The following is an 18,809-nucleotide window of genomic DNA, read 5'->3' on the forward strand; positions in this document are numbered from 1 at the left end:
ATGGCAATTAATGCAATGTAATAAAGGACTCAAATGATACAGAAATTGCACGTTATAATCACTGGTCAGTATGAAAGTATGTACAACTATAATGAATAAATGATTAAAATTATTTTTTTTCATTAATTAGTTGATATTTTTAATATATTATTATATAATTATTTAAACTCAAGCGTTTTTATTAATTGTTTTATTAAGTTTAATTCAGTACTTATTCAGCAATTATTTAAATAGATTATTTTATTGTAGTTTATAAATTATTTCAATATATGTATATAAATAAACAGTTATTATTTAGTTATCAATTATTTTTTTATACATTATTAAAATGAATATATTATAAAAAAAGATTCATCATTTTATTAATATTCATAAATTATTTACCTTTAATATTAATCAATGTTTTTATTCATTATTTTTTTATTACATCATTTTTTCTTATATTTTAAATGCATTATATTTACATTTATTTAATTATTATAACGTGAGAAGGTTTATATTCAATTATTCCATTCACAAAACAGTCATCGCATTTAATACATTCATAACTTGAAATGATCTCTATACAGGTCGCTTATAGTCTCCTTATCTTTTCTTTCCCTGTGTGGTGGAGCAGCAGAAACAGGTGGGCCGTCCTCCAAGCATTGGGTCATCTGAGCAGCACCAGGAGCTCAGTAAATTACGAGCAGACCTGGAGAACAAGACCACGTTCTATGAGGAAGAGCTGTCTCGCAGAGAACAACAACATGCCAACGAACTGAAGAACCTGAAGAAGGAGCTGCGGGAGTCAGAGGGACAGCAGCTCACCTTAAAGAAAGAAATCATGATGCTCAAAGACAAGCTGGAGAAGACCCGCCGAGAGAGGTACTGTTCTGTAGCCGTTTTGTGTTATTTGACTTGATAATTCTAAGGGTCAGAGAGCTTGGAAGGTGTCATGTAAAACAAAATCGCAAAGGAGCCTTGACTAACATTGTAAGTGGACTTTAGGGGAAGAAATAAAAATACAGTGTAGAATATGTTCCATAAAGTAAGCTATGGAGTTTGGCTTGTGTCAGGATGTTAGCAGTGTGTGTTGGATGCTGAGTGCAGGGACCCTGATGTTCAATAAATCATTTCCCTCTCACAGTCAGATCGATCGAGAGGAGCTTGAGAGCGATTACAAACAGCAGTACGAGAGAGAGCGAGTGCTTCTGTCGGAGGAGAACAAGAAACTTTCCAGCGAACTTGACAAGGTGAGCAGCCATACACACACTCCTAGGACTTTCATGACATCTTTAAGTCAACATCAAATTCAGCAGCTCATTTACTTAATGCACTGATGCAGGTTATTTCAAAGAAAAATATAATTTTTAAAATGAAATGAATTTGCTTTTCCATTGATGTCGCTGAGGCACCACGGGCAACTGGATAAAGTAAACCAAAAGCCAAATATCTCTTTAGGTATTTCTGTAGGAAACTCTTATAGAGCGCTGCAGGGGTGACATGTTTTTTTGGACAGCCTCGAAGTTTGCATCCCCCTGGTTCCCTCAACAAAAAAACAACTCTGTTTGGATTATTACAGAAAACACACTCTGTGATGAGGAAAAGTTTGATTTATTATTAGCAGAAGTTAAACTACACAACAAGCTCTGGAGTCCAATGTAGCCACATGTTAGCAACAGCTTTTTCAAGACAAGAAAATCATATTGATGTATTTCATCAAAGAATACATCCAGAAAATATTACGAGTTTGTATTCAGGCATTTAATCTAGAGCCCATTTATAAAACTCTTCAACTTTTATGGGTTTTAAAACGCATTGCGATCACACTCTTTTCTTTATTCTGATATAACACCCTCGTTCTCCAATTATTTCCAGTAAATAAAATTAAGTCTTATTCCTGAACATTTTTGGTTTCAGTCGTCACATTATAAAAGTGAAATAAATGGGTTGAAAACTGCATTTCACTTGTGTTTTACTCGTATGACTAAATATTAAACCAGCTGAATTGTATTGTCATCATAAGTCTTCTCGAATTACAGTCGACACATTTTCACGTATTTGTCACCCTATTCCTATATTCTTTAAGATTATTCCAGACATACCATAGTTTTAAATAAAGCTTTTAGTCTTCAAACTAACTTATCTACTGCACATACAACATTGGATATTGCAAAACTGTACTGCCATTTTGTGGTGCACCGGTATTTTTAGGCTTGGATACTTGACCCTACTGTGGCTCCAGGATGCTGTGTAAACCACCCCACACATCGGCCCACGACCCTGAAAGCACAACCTCCATCTCTCGTATTACTGAAGTCTGAAATCACAGATTCCACGTCGCTTTTGATGTGGTCATTACACTGAAGATGACAGGAGGCTTCGCTTCTTAGCGGTCAGAGTTGATGCTCTTTGTTAAAACCATGAATTAAATCTGGGGATCGTTTCTGAGCGCTTCAAACAGAGTGTAAAGCACACACAGTGGTTGAAAGAGAGGCTTGTGTGTGTGTGTAGCGGTTCGTAACTGCTCTCAGCGAGTCTGACGACAAGGCTAGTCTTTACATGAATCTGTTGAGCTGAAGATATGGTCCACCATGCCAGTGTTTCAATGGGAAGTCAGTCAGCCACAACCCCCACAACGTCACCAGATCTTGCTTAAGATAGAGAGTGCATCTAAATCAGATTGACTAGATGCAGGTACTAGCAGACACAGATGTTTACTACGGACTACTGTTACTACTGTGCTTTTCTGACATGGTAATGGACCTGTTTTCAGGCTCGTTCTGCGGGAGTAAAAGCCTTAAATGAGGATTATTTTCCATTCACTGAAATCACATGTGTAAGTGGGTTAGAGAAGTGCTAAACTACATTTTCAGAATCACTAGGTGTTCATAAAAAAGCTCTGTATAATCTTATTCATTCATGTGCTTAAAAACATGTATTATTATTTGGGGTCAGAAAGATTTTTGTTTTATGTTCACCTAGGTTTCATTTATTTCATCAAAACACAAAGTAAAAACAAGTAATATTGAGAAAAGTGATTGCAATTTAAACTGCATTTTTATATTTTGAAATTACATTTATGATGCAAAGCTGAATTTTCAGCAGCATTACTTCAGTCTTCAGTGTCACATGATCCTACAGAAATCATGCTGATGTGCCGATTTGCTGCTCAAAAATATTTCTTATTATCAGTGTTGAAAATAGTTGCTTAATATTTTTGTGGAAACTGGACACATTTTGATCAGGATTGTTTGATGATTAGAATCCTGATGTTTTGTTTGTATGCGTGTAGATGATGTCGTCGTTTGAGAAGCTGAGCTGCAGTCACAAACAGCTGGAAGAGGAGATGAGAGAACTGACTGATAAGAAAGAGAGTGTGGCTCACTGGGAGGCCCAGATCACAGAAATCATTCAATGGTGAGAAACACACACACACACACACACACACACACACACTATTACCTGGCTGTTCACGCTCATGTCTAAAACTTGAATTGGCTTTCTTAGGCCCCGTCCACACAGAGACGGAGCTTACCCCAATCCAATCTTTTTTTTCCTCGTCTCAAGAAATATCCGCGTCCACACGAAACCGCATAATGATGTAGTATACATGCCAGACCAGTATGTGGCGCTGTAATTTTGACACAGGGATACACTAAAAACAGAGAAGAAGACTTGGACTATGCTCATAAACCTTGCGCGTGGTACACAAACGAACATGGAACAATACATTTATTAATCAGTGTTCATGTTAGTTAATAATGTTAGTTGTTGTTAGTTAATGAAAAGACAATCGTTCAGTGTTTGTTCATGTTTTTGTTACTGTTACGTGCAGAGATGGGACCAAGTCACACATGTGCAAGTCTCAAGTAAGTCTCAAGTCTTAACCTTCAAGCCTCAAGTAAGTCCCAAGTATTTTTTTCTTGGGCAAGTCAAGTCAAGTCAAGTCACAAGCTATGTCAAGTCAAGTCCAAGTCAAGTCACCTTAATATTGTTATTTTACCTGCAGAATCTGATCTTAATAAAGTTAAAAGACAAGATATAAGTAACTGTCAGTAAATTAAAATAATTTAAATGTAAATACTCATGTTCAGTAAAATACATCATGGAATCAAACAAAATTGTAAGTTCCTAAAATTATTTATTTTTCACTTCTGCCAACAGTGTTTGAAATGTTTTACATTTTCAACATTGAGTCCATAAAACTAAACATCCAACAGACTCCTCTCTGAACACCTCTCTCTCTCTCTCTCTCTCTCTCTCTCTCTCTCAAACACAGTTTACATACAACATTAAACTGTTACATTTCTCCTCTCTCTCTCTCTCTCTCTCTCTCTCTCTCTCACACACACTCTCTCTCTCTCAGAGTATAGAATATAAATATGACGTATTTTCAGTTGTTTCATACTTTTTTGTTATGTACAGTACAGACCAAAAGTTTGGACACACCTTCTCATTCAAAGAGTTTTCTTTATTTTCATGACTATGAAAATTGTAGATTCACACTGAAGGCATCAAAACTATGAATTAACACATGTGGAATTATATATGGAATTATATACATAACAAACAAGTGTGAAACAACCGAAAATATGTAATATTCTTGGTTCTTCAAAGTAGCCACTTTTTGTTTTGATTACTGCTTTGCACACTCTTGGCATTCTCTTGATGAGCTTCAAGAGGTAGTCTCCTGAAATGGTCTTCCAACAGTCTTGAAGGAGTTCCCCGAGAGATGCTTAGCACTTGTTGGCCCTTTTGCCTTCTGTCTGCGGTCCAGCTCACTCCTAAACCATCTCGACTGGGTTCAGGTCTGGTGACTGTGGAGGCCAGGTCATCTGGCGCAGCACCCCATCACTCTCCTTCTTGCTCAAATAGCCCTTGATGCCTTCAGTGTGACTCTACAATAGTCAATAGTCATGAAAATAAAGAAAACTCTTTGAATGAGACGGTGTGTCCAAACTTTTGGTCTGTACTGTACATAACAAAAAAGTATGAAACAACTGAAAATACGTCATATTTATATTCTGTACTGTGTATATATATATATATATATATATATATATATATATATATATATATATATATATATGTATGTAATATGCACTTGTCATGACTGGGTAATCGCGGCAGCTACATTTGTTTTTCTGATCAATTGTTTTGCTCTATGAGAAAGACAAGGTAACAAAATATTCGGGGCTTATGCACCCTTAGCCCAACCCTAGCGCCGCCGGCCTGCTAGCGGATCATTAGGGGCTGTTCACATCACGTATTTTGTGCGCGCAAGTTCGTTATTTCCAATGTAGGCGCGCGGTATGCGCGCTTATAATGGAAGCAACGCGCTCAACATCTAAACTTTTCAGAATGCCGCAAGCGCACCGCAGGTCATGTGACAATAACTAACCAATCAGCTTCATCCTTTCTCGTATCAACGTTGAAAGCTCAGCTAAGATGAAGGAACAGCTGTTCATAGCTGTATATGGATTGCCATTTTAAAATGAATTTAGTAGCAGAGCTACTGCGAGCGATTTTTTGTGCTGCAAATCCATTTATCCTTTGCTGAAATTTACGCGTTTTCATTGAGAGAGAGCGTGTCATGGATGCTTAGCAACGACAGACGCCCCAGGAGCACTTCTGCCCGAGCACTTTGGAAAGACGGAGAAAGCGGCGCGACTAGCGTTTTCCACGCGTTTTTAGGCGCGAACTATTGAAGACAAAAGCGATGACCCTCGGTTCCTCTCAGGCTGACATGTTGATGTGCTGGGATATCTGATTTAAGTGGGCGTGGTGTGTGTAAGGTAGAGAGGGCATGACTGATGATAGTGTCCTGATCCAGTCACGACGCTATTCTCAGCCTGCGCTCCAGCTGAGTAATCAACTTTCTTTTAAAAACTAATTTATATATTTTATATTCAAACTGAAAACATGATTTAATTAACACTCAAGTCATTCAAGTCATCGTGTCTCAAGTCAAGTCAAGTCCCGAGTCTTTAACTTCCAAGTCCGAGTCAAGTCTCAAGTCCTAAAAATAGCGACTCGAGTCGACTCGAGTCCAAGTCACCAAGTCACAAGTCCCCATGTCTGGTTACGTGACATAGAGGTGTCTGACTAGGGGGGAGACGTGGGCTTATGACGTCATCGTTTCAGAAAATATACGGATTAGCCATCCAGACGAAAACGCAAAGACAGCGTTTTCAAATTTATCCACTCTGGGACCCGGTTTCAAAAAATAGCGGTTTCACCTTACGAAAACGCCGGATCCGTGTGGACGAAACGCCTATCCGATAAAAAATGTGTGCATATTCACAGAAACGCGTGTCCGTGTGGACGGGGCCTTAAACTGTGATCTTTTATCATAGATAGATTGAGAGAGAAATTTTTTTTTTAGGCATCGTAAGTGTAGTTGTTTTTTTTTGTTTTTGTTTTTGTCAGTGGCAGAAAATTCTAAAATATAATGATTATTTCCCAAATAGTGGTAAGATAATGGTCATTATGGCCTCTACTATTGCAAATAAACTGTAATTGCGCTTATTCTTCTTTGGCACCAAGCCCTTGGTATTTGTGTAGCAGTGGATCCATCTAGTGGTGATGCTTTGTAAGTGCAGTTCTGTGCATCTGTGTTTCATTCTCAGGGTGAGTGATGAGAAAGATGCTCGAGGTTATCTGCAGGCTTTGGCCTCTAAGATGACGGAAGAACTGGAAGGCCTGAGGACCGCCAGTCTGGGTGCACGTGCTACTGTAAGAGTCCTTTTACAGTGAAACTTTGATCTTGACTTAAATTCGTGCTTCGTTTAAGAAAGGAACGGTCATCTTGGTATGGATGGCTCCAAGTCTTGCTTAACATTGTGAGACAGTGGGTGTTTAATTCCGTTTTCTTCTGGTTTTCCAGGATATGCCATGGAAGGTGAGACGTTTGGCTAAGCTGGACATGTCTGCGCGTCTGGAGCTGCAGTCTGCACTGGATGCCGAGATTAGAGCCAAACAAACCATCCAGGATGAGCTCAACAAAGTCAAGGCATCGTATATGGCCACAGACTGGTATAACAGGCATCTCTCCTTTAAAGCTCCCAAAACATTACATTTGATTTTAATTGAAAACATGAGAAATGAAAAGTGTGCATTCAAATATCTGTTATCTCTTTAATTTTTGAAGTCAGCATGAAATGAAAATTCACCCTATGTATTCTAAATGCATGTTGTTGATATTACTGAAAAAGATTCATTTATGCATATATATATATATATATATATATATATATATATATATATATATATATATATATATATATATATATATATATATATATATATATATATATATTTATAGAGAGAGAGAGATTTACTTCTTCTTGCCCCCCACAAACTTGCATTATTACAGTAAAATGTAAGCTTGGCAACTTGTTTTCAGACTATGTGATGTTGATTCAGTTTTTAGATGTCGACATTGCACTCAAAAATGGTAGCAAATGAATGCAAGCCTACGTATTTTTTATTTTTGATGATCTGGTACACTCAGATCAGTGTTAAAATACAGAAGAAAATACCTGTCTATGCTTCTGTTTCCTCGTGGCTTTAATAATTCAGTAAAATGTTAATTGACGTTAAAGCCAACACTGATGAGCTAAAAATGGCCATATGTTGGCCTATTAATCAGGTTATGTTCATCATACTGTGTCTGATTTTATTTTTATTTTTTTCTGCACAGCAAGCTGGAGGAGTTGGAGAAGAAGAACCAGGATCTACAGGCAGAGATCCAGAAGCTGAAACAGGAAACTGAGAATCTGCGCACGTCTAAGGGTAAAAAAAACGAACATTTTAAAATTATGCAAAATTTCAGTATTGTTTAGACAGTTTATGCATGTATGTGACATCTAAGTCATGTTTTGTTTTTCAGGGGTCAAGCACCAAGACTCCCAGAATTCCTTCCTGGCATTCCTCAATGCTCCGACCTCGGCCCTGGATCAGTTTGATGTAGGTATTTAAAACACTTACATGTGGCTTTAGTTTAGGATCACAGCTGAAGCGATCATCATTTATTACTTTGTAAAATTAATAGGCAAAAATGTTTGTAATGATATCTCTGTTTCCTTTCATATTCTCTATAAATGGTTTAGTGTGGATTAAATTGAAATATAACTGTCTGAAACACATTCTCGATTATTACTTCTGGGCTTTTGAGACAAGTCATTTTAAAAGCAAGCGAGTGTGCGTGTGTGTATGAATCGTGTTCTCTGTCTTCATATATTGTTTGCTCTCTTTTTATTTCTTTCTCTCCTCCTATCGGTCTGTTTTTGTCTGATGAAGCGCTCCACTGCCTGTGGGCCGGCCGGCAAAGGCAGACGTGTAAGCTCTTTTTGTTGTGTTTGGAGCAGTGGTTCATCTCAACACTGATTTGATTGCGTCTGTGGTCTGTTACTGCATGGCATAAGCTACATATCCACATTTCCCAGAGGGTCTTTCAAGTGCACATGCTTGTTTGTCACGTCCAAAATCCATTTTACCTCAGTGTGTCTTCATCATGCTCATTTGGACTACAAACTGACACTTTCTGTGGCTAATACATTTGCAGTGTTTTGTTTTATTCATCTTGCGTTACCAGTGGAGGTTTTTGTCCATACCACAACCGATGACTCAACTTCTAACTCACTTCAAAACTTGTGAAGCTTGCTGTGAAACTGACATGTGGCCATCGTGTTCAGCAGTTTTCCGTTCTGATTATTTATGCTTTGCTTTGCTGTCAGGCGTTATTGACATGGTGTTTGGGCCCTGGTAATGATTTTTAAATCTCTGTCTTGTCTCTAATGTGCATGATGCATTTTTAAAATCTGTTGTGTTAAATTTAGCAGGCATGTCTTGGGTCTTCAATCTGCTGCTCATGGTTCATGACACGGTTGGATTGCTTCTCTAAACATTTCCTTCCTCCAACCTTCTCAATAGATCGACTCCATCGATAACTTCAGCCTGTCCAACACACCTTCCCGGGAAGAAGATGGACGGTCCCAGGTCACGTCCCACTCTCGCTCACCATCATCCACCAGCGATATGGAGTCTCAAGAGGTGACTTCTCAATTTCTGAACCACTAAATAATGCTAAAACTCTGTTTTGATATATTTGTGATTGTATATTCCACTGCCGCTTTGGATGAAACGTAACACTTTGCTTCCGTGCATTATGTGATTACCTCATCTACCATAAATACATCGGATGCCACCTTACAACGAAGCCAAAATCATGCCTATGATTACTTATAAGGCTGTGTAAATAGGCAGATCAGTAGGTTTTAGAACAGAGCTTCATTCAGAAGAAAAGAGACAATGCAGATGCCACTTTAATGTTTCTATTAGGATGGTATCATGTTGTGAATAACATCTGTGACTGTTTTTCCAGCAGGTAGATCTGCCACAAGGGGGTGCACAAACTCCCACGCGGTCAGGATACAGTAGCTCTAGTCACAGCACACCTAAAGTAATTCATTCACTAATATATTTTGCACGTACACTCCTTAAAATAAACATTTTAAGAATCTAAAAACTAGAGAACCTTTTGTGCATTGTAAAGTTTCTATGAATGTTATGATATACCATCGATGCTAAAAAAAAAGAAAAGAAAAAAGAACATTTGTTTTTAAGAGTCTACTTTCATTTCATATCAGCCAGATCTTATATTCTGTGATTTGCTGTAATTTACAATGTACTAAATTGCTCTTTTTAGCCTAAAGCCCATCAGTTTGTGGTGAAGACCTTCAGTTCGCCCACTAAATGTAACCAGTGTACGTCTCTGATGGTGGGACTTATCCGACAGGGCTGTACGTGTGAAGGTGAGGGGTCAGCTGAAGTTATCATGGATATGGTAAATAGTCGAAAGGTTGACGTTCACCTTGTTCTCTTTCTTCTACAGTCTGTAACTTCTCCTGTCATGTGACGTGTGCGGACAAAGCTCCCGCCTTGTGTCCGATTCCTCCGGATCAAACCAAAGGACCGCTGGGTATCGACCCCCAGAAGGGCATCGGCACAGCTTATGAGGGCCATGTCAGGGTTAGAAGCTTTAGTTCAAATTCCCATGAAAGGTTTGTGATCAAAACGAACAATGAACAGATTTGTAATTAATTCATTACATTTCTTTCAGGTGCCCAAACCATTAGGTGTGAAGAAGGGATGGCAGAGGGCCATCGCTGTGGTCTGTGACTTCAAACTCTTCTTATACGATCTCCCAGAGGGCAAAGCTGCTCAGCCTGGTGTCATGGTGAACCAGGTCATTGATATGAGGTCAGCGAGGGCTTCAAAACGAACATCTGAACCTGTGTTTGATTCGGATGAATGCGTTTGCATGACTTTGCATGCGTTTAATTTGTTTGCATGACATCTAAATCGCTCTTTTGGTTTCAGGGATGAGGAGTTTTCTGTTAGCTCAGTTTTGGCATCAGATGTCATTCATGCGAACAGGAAAGACATTCCCTGTATTTTTAGGGTGAGGATTTTTTTGTTGTTGTTGTCATCGTTTAACCAAAACTTCATATTGATAACATTAGTTTTGTATTGTAACTTAATAATAATAGTTGTCCTCCTCTTCCTCTCCTGCAGGTGACTGCATCACAACTCTCCTCATCCAGCAATAAGAAATGCTCCTTCTTGATCCTGGCTGACAGCGATCAGGAAAGAACCAAGTGGGTCGGCCTCCTGAACGAGCTGCACCGTCTCTTGAAGAAGAGCAAACTGAAAGAACGCTTTGTTTACGCCCCTAAAGAAGCGTATGACAGTACCTTGCCTCTCATTAAAACCACACAGTCTGCTGCTATTATAGGTACAATCAACCTCGTGTACCACTAATCTTGGTTTTATAACATTTGTCAAGGTTTCCAGTCGTAGTGAAGAATGCCATATGTAATTGCAGATATATGTATATATATAAATATTCATAACATTATTGAACACGTATAGACAAGGGTGCACATAAGTTTTTCAGTCTGTTTCTCATGAGAGCACCTGGAGTTTTGGTTTGGTACTTGCACTGCACAGTGTGACCCGTTAAATATAACTATAAAAATGTAATAAGTAATAATAGTTATAATTGTGTTATTGCACATTTTAAAATAAAATAATAAATGAACGATAATGCAACTATATTTTAAAATAAAATGTTAATATATAATGAAATGAGTATTAAATAAAAATACAATTATTTATATGTTTAATTATTATATTTTTATATGAATGTTCAACATTTTTATACCTAAAGTCAGCATGCTGTTATTTTGGTGTGTTGCCAGCAAATAAGTATATGCACTGCCTAGATTTATGCTTTCAGTTTGAATGGAAATCTTATAAATTATTACAGTTAATCAATTTAAAACTTGTGCATTAACATCAAATTTTATTAAAAACACTATTAAGGAATTAGTCTGCACTAGACAAGCTCAATGCAGCCTAGCTCTATCAAACTTTTATTTCAGTTTATTTTAACTGCATTTTTATTTATCTGCAGATCATGAGAGGATAGCCCTGGGCAATGAGGAAGGATTGTACGTTATTCACGTTACCAAAGATGGTAAGCGTAATTAAAAGCTTTATCTGTGTTTACTGTACTTATCAGCTGCGTTTAGACGGTGTGTATATAAGCGTCTTACTGCATTCTTTGATGTTAATACCAAGCCTCTTATTGTTTATATATTCCTGTTCACAGATATTATCAAGGTAGGAGACAATAAGAAGGTCCGTCAGATTGAGCTGATCCCATCAGAACAGTTGATCGCTGTGATATCGGGCCGAAATGGCCATGTGCGGCTCTACCCAATGGCAGCCCTGGATGACCGTGAGGCTGATTTTCACAAGATAGCAGAGACCAAAGGCTGCCAAACTCTGGTTTCTGGCACGATCAGACAAGGATCTCTCACATACCTCTTTGTGTATATGAAGAAACCTGACAAGGTGATGATCTACGAGCTCAACAAGAGCAAAACACGTCATCGGAAGCTGTGGGATATCCTCGTCCCGGGATCCGTGCAGTGGATGGGGCTCCAGGGCGACAAGCTCTGCGTGGGCTTCCAGTCCGGGTTCCTGCGCTATAATCTTCAAGGGGATGGATCTCCTACTAGCCTCCTCCACCCTGATGATCACACCCTGGCCTTCATCCAGCAGCTGAGACTGGACGCTCTCTGCGCTGTGGAGATCTCCAGTAAAGAGCTGCTCTTGTGCTTCAGCAGTATTGGCGTGTACGTGGACTGTCAGGGCAGACGGTCACGACAACAGGAACTGATGTGGACGGCTGCGCCCACCGCATGTCGTGAGTGACCATCCCCGTTTCTGTACAGATTAATATGGCTCGTGTTCACGTTAAACTTTTTTTAAGGTTTAGGATGAAATTTGCACTTGAAATTATGGTTTACATTTCCAACATCAAACAGGAAGTACATGACGAGCCTGAACAATTGAATACTTTTCTCTAGCTCTGCCATATTTTTTTTATTTTTTATTAGAATTTTAATTTCAGTTAATTTCCAAAGTTAATATTGCTACTTGGCAATTGGTAGTATAATATAAAAAAATATGATGTTTAAATATATTTAAAAATATATTATAGATATATGGATAGAGTTATATAGTATATTATATGATAAATAAAAATATATTCTGTCATCAAAGATCATATTGTTAAATTGGATTAATAATATAATATAATTTAATATTTAGATATATTTTAAAATATATTATTTAAATATGTATAGACATATGATGTATAATAATAATATTTAATCAATTAATTCATTTATTTAAAAAATAGTCTGTCACCATAGGTAATATTGTAGAATTGGTTTTAATATAATATAATAAACACCTTTAGTATATTATTGATATTTTTAGAGTCTATATGTAATATATTATGAAATGATACATAATAATAAAGAAAGAGTATCAGCCAATACTGCTAGGTCTTGTTAATATAATATTTAAATATATATTGTCAAATATAATATATTGTGGATATATGTATAATATATATTTAAAATATAATGTTTAATTGGATATCTCATAAAAATATTAATTTAGAAATTCTATGTACTCCAGCTGAAAATGTGCATTGTTGTAATTGCTTGTTCATAGTTTATAATAGTCAGCGATTGTTTGGTTGTGGATGTCGTGGCCATACTTTGCACGAAATGTCCTGGGACGTAGGAATGCTGTGGACAAGATTGCTTAATAGTTAGTGATGTTTGTGAAGATGACTGTTTCTCACACTTGCAGGATTGGTGATTTTAACATAACTGAACATTTCTAAATGTTTCCTGTGACTCTTGTCTTGCAGGTTATAATGCACCTTATCTGTCAGTGTATAGTGAGAATGCAGTGGATGTATTCGACGTCAACACTATGGAGTGGATTCAGACCATGCCTTTGAAAAAGGTCCTATTTTCATTTTTCTTTATACAAAACCACATAATAAGAAAGACTTCTCATCTCTGTGAAATAAAATATGTGTTGAAGCAGGTGGTAAATTAGAGTATAGTGTGTTAATGAGCTGTGTGTCGCTTGCGTTGCAGGTTCATCCTCTGAACGCTGATGGCTCTCTAAACCTGCTGGGGCTGGAGACCGTACGGCTCATCTACTTCAAAAACAAGACAGCAGGTGAGACGCTTCCTCCTCCTGCTCCTCTGGATTCGGAATATTTATGCCCCATGTTTTTATACATATTCAGCAGGAAAGAAAAGATAAGAAAAATGAAAAGTTGTTTCAGAGAAAAACAGCAAATGCATTTTGAATAAAATTATGAACACCTCAAAAATGCTGTAAATTTTGATTTCAAATTGTTGTTGCAATGTAAATAATTGGCGTCAGCTCATGCATATGTGATTTAACAGAGTTGTAAATCCTAATGGATGCTTGTTGTTGTGTTTTATACTGTTTAATGTGTTGTGAAATGTGTGTGATGCTTTGTGTTCTGTGTAATGATGTGCAGAGGGAGACGAGCTGGTGGTGCCAGAGACATCTGATAACAGCCGCAAACAGATGGTGCGCAGTATGACGAGCAAACGCCGCTTTTCGTTCCGCGTGCCGGAGGAGGAGAGAGTTCTGCAGAGGAGGTGATGTTCAAGCCTAGCAACACTAGCCATCATGACTTCCAAAGGAAACTAATGAGCCTTTTTTACTATTATTAATTTCCACCACTTTACACTCTGGGAAAAGTTCTGGGAATGTTCTGTTAAGGTTCATACGAATCATAATTTTGTTTAGTTAGTTAATGTTTAATGTGGTTAATGTTCTTATTTGCATTTTTACAAAGGAGACTGGACAGTATATAAAAAAAATTAAATAAAATAAAACTACATTTACGGTTTACATACATAAAGGCCGGGATTAATTGAATTAATGAATAAATCACTGCAATTTGACAATGGCATTAAAGGGATAGTTCACCCAAGAATGATAATCACCCAATGATTTACTCGCTTTCAAGCCATCCTAGGTGTATATTATTGTCTTCTTTCAGATGAATACAGTCGGAGTTATATTTAAAAATGTCAGTGAATGGGTGTTGAGATTTTGAAGCAAAATAAAGTGCATCCATCATAAAAAATGCTCCACATGGCTCCAAGGGTTAATAAAGGCCTTCTGAAGTATATATATCCATATTTAAAACTTTATGGACCGTAATATCTAGCTTCCACTAACTTATCGTGAAACTCAAGTGGAAAAGGTTTTCAATTATTTTAATTTTTTTTTAACTCCAAAACTTTTAGGTTTGAGTTGGTTACTGTAAAACAGTAAACCCAGGTATGAACACCCAATTATTTTAGGTTTTTACCAAGTATTGCTAGAAAAAAAAAAAAAAATCCCAGCATTTCTTTTTATAATTTTCATTTTGTATGCCGATACACTCCCCAACAAAATCACCCTAACTTTAAAATGAATAATTAATTCTAAATATAGCTATTCAAGTAATCTGTTGAAAATTCCTGTATTTTTTCTAATTGAAGTATATATCACAAGATACCGTTATGAAGTCAGTAACAAGTTGTGAAAAATGTTGTCATGTAAGTATGTTCCGGCTGTTTAAAAAACCTGTAAACTAGAAAAGTAACTAATTTAGTTAAACAAAAATAGAAATCTTGAGACGGTGCTTTGGGTCTCACTGCATTGTTTGTGCTCTTTAGGGAGATGCTGAGAGACCCAGAAATGAGGAATAAGTTGATTTCAAACCCAACGAACTTCAACCATGTGGTTCATATGGGCCCGGGAGACGGGATCCAGATCCTGAAAGATCTGCCAATGGTAGGAGCAGCTAACAGCAGGAGGAACGTCACCTCTCATATTCTTCTCCCGCTTCTCTACACCTCCATCCATCTGTTTCTAAGAGCTGTGTTAATGAGCATGAGCCATCTTTCGTTAATCATTTCCACTGTTATCATTTAAGTTTTATAGATGAGCTTGATTAAAAGATAACACAAACCACATTTCACTTTGTTGCTCAAGCAAACTAGTTAATACAATTTTATTTCCTTCAGAATATCCAAAATGCATGATGTATGTTGCTTTCGAGTTGTCTTTTACACAACCTCACCAATTCCTCTTTCTTAAGCCATTATTAAGCAGAAAACCGTTGCATGCATCTGTATTTTTTTCTTTCTTTTTCCTCCATTTCTCTCTCTTTATCTGCTCCTCCTGGGTTTCTTCTGTAGCCTGGTTCTCCTCTCCCCTCTCCTCGTCTGCGCCTCATCTCCACCCCTACAAGCTTTGAGCATGTCTATCACATGACTGTCACCTCTGCTGACAACTTCCTGTCCCAGGACTCCTCCCCTCTGTCCTCACACTCCCTGTCCCTCAGCTCCGCCCCTGGGACCCCTGCTTCCATCTGCTCTCTGGTAGGACCAGAAAGACATATACAGACAGACACACTCCATCTGTTCTCTGAAGAGGATGAATTTATGCACACATGCATTAGCTCACTTTCATATTGCTCAAACTTATCTATGTTTCCAATTATCTGCCAGCATCACAGTTATATGAAAATATATTAAATAAATATTAATAGTTAAGATTAAAGCTGCAGTAGGTAACTTTTGTAAAAATATATTTTTTACATATTTGTTAAACCTGTCATTATGTCCTGACAGTAGAATATGAGACAGATAATCTGTGAAAAAATCAAGCTCCTCTGGCTCCTCCCAGTGTCCTATTGCCATTTGCAGAAACTCCATCGCTCCCGGTAAGAAACAACCAATCAGAGCTGCGGTCCGTAACTTTGTTTGTGTTCAAAATGTAGAAAAATGTATATAATAAGCGAGTACACCATGAATCCACTTTCCAAACCGTGTTTTTAGCTTGTCCTGAATCACTAGGGTGCACCTAGTGTTTATATTAGGACTATTTTAGATTGTTTCGGGGGTACCGCGGCGGAGTAACCCAGTACCTTTGAGATTCTTCATAGACATAAACAGAGAGAAGTAGTTCCGGCTACAATGTTCTTCCGCAAGACGCAAGCAGTTCTGTTTATTAACCGCTAGAGGGTCAAAAGTTACCAACTGCAGCTTTAAACAAGCAATATGACCAGACATGAATTATAATCTATAAAACTCAAGTTTATTATTTCATGGGGTTTTTTAAATGGGAACGAACGATTGTGTATTCTGCATGTTTTATATATAGAATTAAAAAAAATTATTACTTTTCCCCCTCTCTATATAATAAAAGATCATGTATAGTGACAATGGTACATTTTTACCCCTGCTTTGCGAATTTTTTATTTATTGTTTTATTTCAGTAATATGTAATATAAGAGTTTTTTTCCTGGCTTTTCCTGACTGTGTTTGTGTTGTTCAGAATGTTCGCGCTCAGGAGAGCCGTGGTGTCCTGGGAGCATCCGTCAGTATCCCCTCAATCAGCAAGGCCAGGCCTGAACCGGGACGATCTATGAGTGCCAGCAGCGGCCTTGGCACACGTGAGTATTGAAATGTCTGTTCATAGACAGAGATAGAGGGGTAGGAATGAGTATTGCTGAAGAAAAAAAAAATAGTACGAAAAAATCATCAAAATGTACATTTATCAAGAGGAAAAAATTAAATTAAATTAGACCGAGTGGCTGTTTTCTCCCTAAAACTAAATTTTAGGGTACGTTTTTATATATTTTGAAAGTAAATATGCATGGGCAGACAGGTCTTTTTGTTGTTAAGGGGCGTTTGTGTATGTAATGTAGAACAGCTAATGAAGAACTGACAACTTAACTAAATTCTGTTACATTTTCTTTTGAAATTTCAAACGTTTGAATTTTCAGGCTATATTTAGAATTTCCAAATTGTCTCTTGAACCTCCAAATGTATTTTTTGAATGTTCAAACTTTAAAACATTCTTTTTGAATTTTCAAACACTTTTTTGAACTTTGGAATGTTCTTTTGAACGTTCAAACTTTGGCAGGTTTTCATATTGAATAAGTCGATGTCTTAAAAGTCTGTTGATGGCTGTCCCATATCCCAGGCTCCTCCTCTCAAAATGGCAATGCACTGAGACGGGACCTTTCTGTTGGCAGCTACAGTTCCACCAAACGGCAGATGACGTCTGATGGCTCGCTCTCATCCGGAGGGGGCATCGATGCCCCCTTATCCCAGTTAGACAGAGAGGTCAGTACCAGCAAAGACTGTCAGTGACTGCTTTTCCAGATGTCTTTGTTTCTACATGTATTTTTGGCTTAGGTTTTTTTAAATACTGCCGAGATCTATAGTCATGTGTAAATGTTTTGGTCCAATTACGAATGACAAGTCTAATGGGATTTTAAAAGGTGCATTTACCCCTTTATAGTGTTCTTTTTGTAAATGTTGATTTAACCTGTTCATTCGACTTCCAGACTGATCAAAGCAGGTAAATGTGATTCTGATCAATGCTGAAACTCAATAGAGAGCACTAGAAGTGTGTTATACAACTCCAGTACACAGGCATCCTTTCTGTTTCAACTGCCAAAATGTGTTTGGAGTTACTCTATCCTCTTTCTCACACTATATGCATGTGTTGAGTGTGTGGAGTGACACCATATCCACAGATTGAGGAGCTGACCTGCCTAACACACACACACACACACATACACAATCTGAATCTCAGCCCCACGTTTGACCGTGTGCACATTGACTCCATAATGACGTGTGGGTGCTGTGTGTGACTCTTTAGTGGCCAGGAGAGTCACCCACAGAGAAGACTCCTGATCTGAAAAGGGCTTTACGGACCTTGTTTAGTAAACTAAAGGTAACGTGCATGACACTGCTCCCCCAGATCTGAACCCTGTAGCTCCATCCTAGACCTCAGGTGGAGGAAATGGGTTAGTTGAGCTGTGTACTTGTTGAAAGCATGTTTGATCTATAGGTGATGGAATTGTGCAGCGTTTGCTAGCTTTAGTAATAGCATTAATGTGTAACATAGTACCTTTTATCCATCCACGTTATATTATATAGAGGAGGATTGATGTTGTGGTGGTTCTAGCTATTAGTAGACCATTTTATGGGCTGATATTTGAGTCATTTGAAATGATCAAATTGACCACTAAATGTGCTTACAGAAAGAAAATGGAAAAATATTTTCTGAAACATTTGTAGTAAATTTTGAGTAAATATCTTTTTTTTTTTTTTTACAATTTTGATAGGTGATTTGTTTCTGTAGTTCTAACTTGTATATATTTATACTGCAGTTACAGCTTTTGTCCTTGAATATTATACAGCCAAAGCTACAGCTAACTAGGAAATTAGTGAGGTTGATTATTTGAGTTATTATTATTATTATTATTATTATTATTATTGTGTGTATTAATGTTTTAGTGGTGTTTCTTTAAAAGGGATGCATTTAGGTGTAGGTTTATA

At 37.5% G+C, this 18,809-nt stretch overlaps 1 protein-coding gene across 8 annotated transcripts in view; it reads left to right on the forward strand.

Moving 5' to 3' along the window:
* LOC113060890 (serine/threonine-protein kinase MRCK alpha-like) overlaps positions 1–18,809 on the forward strand; it is a 55,098-nt gene that overhangs the window by 32,783 nt on the left and 3,506 nt on the right. For 2 of the 8 annotated variants that reach the window (XM_026230134.1, XM_026230137.1), the window contains 24 exons: positions 617–864; positions 1,127–1,232; positions 3,275–3,399; positions 6,612–6,717; positions 6,869–7,017; positions 7,685–7,776; positions 7,874–7,950; positions 8,284–8,322; positions 8,917–9,036; positions 9,368–9,445; positions 9,692–9,797; positions 9,878–10,014; positions 10,106–10,245; positions 10,366–10,447; positions 10,561–10,780; positions 11,462–11,524; positions 11,660–12,259; positions 13,280–13,377; positions 13,515–13,599; positions 13,931–14,054; positions 15,126–15,243; positions 15,651–15,833; positions 16,792–16,909; positions 17,443–17,585. In XM_026230134.1, coding sequence (XP_026085919.1) covers positions 617–864; positions 1,127–1,232; positions 3,275–3,399; positions 6,612–6,717; positions 6,869–7,017; positions 7,685–7,776; positions 7,874–7,950; positions 8,284–8,322; positions 8,917–9,036; positions 9,368–9,445; positions 9,692–9,797; positions 9,878–10,014; positions 10,106–10,245; positions 10,366–10,447; positions 10,561–10,780; positions 11,462–11,524; positions 11,660–12,259; positions 13,280–13,377; positions 13,515–13,599; positions 13,931–14,054; positions 15,126–15,243; positions 15,651–15,833; positions 16,792–16,909; positions 17,443–17,585 — 3,357 coding nt within the window. Of the gene's footprint in view, positions 1–616; positions 865–1,126; positions 1,233–3,274; positions 3,400–6,611; positions 6,718–6,868; positions 7,018–7,684; positions 7,777–7,873; positions 7,951–8,283; positions 8,323–8,916; positions 9,037–9,367; positions 9,446–9,691; positions 9,798–9,877; positions 10,015–10,105; positions 10,246–10,365; positions 10,448–10,560; positions 10,781–11,461; positions 11,525–11,659; positions 12,260–13,279; positions 13,378–13,514; positions 13,600–13,930; positions 14,055–15,125; positions 15,244–15,650; positions 15,834–16,791; positions 16,910–17,442; positions 17,586–18,126; positions 18,202–18,809 lie in introns of all 8 variants that reach the window. The other 6 variants (XM_026230139.1, XM_026230142.1, XM_026230135.1 and 3 more) reach the window with 5 other exon arrangements.

This window comes from Carassius auratus, chromosome 42 (assembly GCF_003368295.1).
Source record: "Carassius auratus strain Wakin chromosome 42, ASM336829v1, whole genome shotgun sequence".
Lineage (NCBI taxonomy): Eukaryota > Metazoa > Chordata > Actinopteri > Cypriniformes > Cyprinidae > Carassius > Carassius auratus.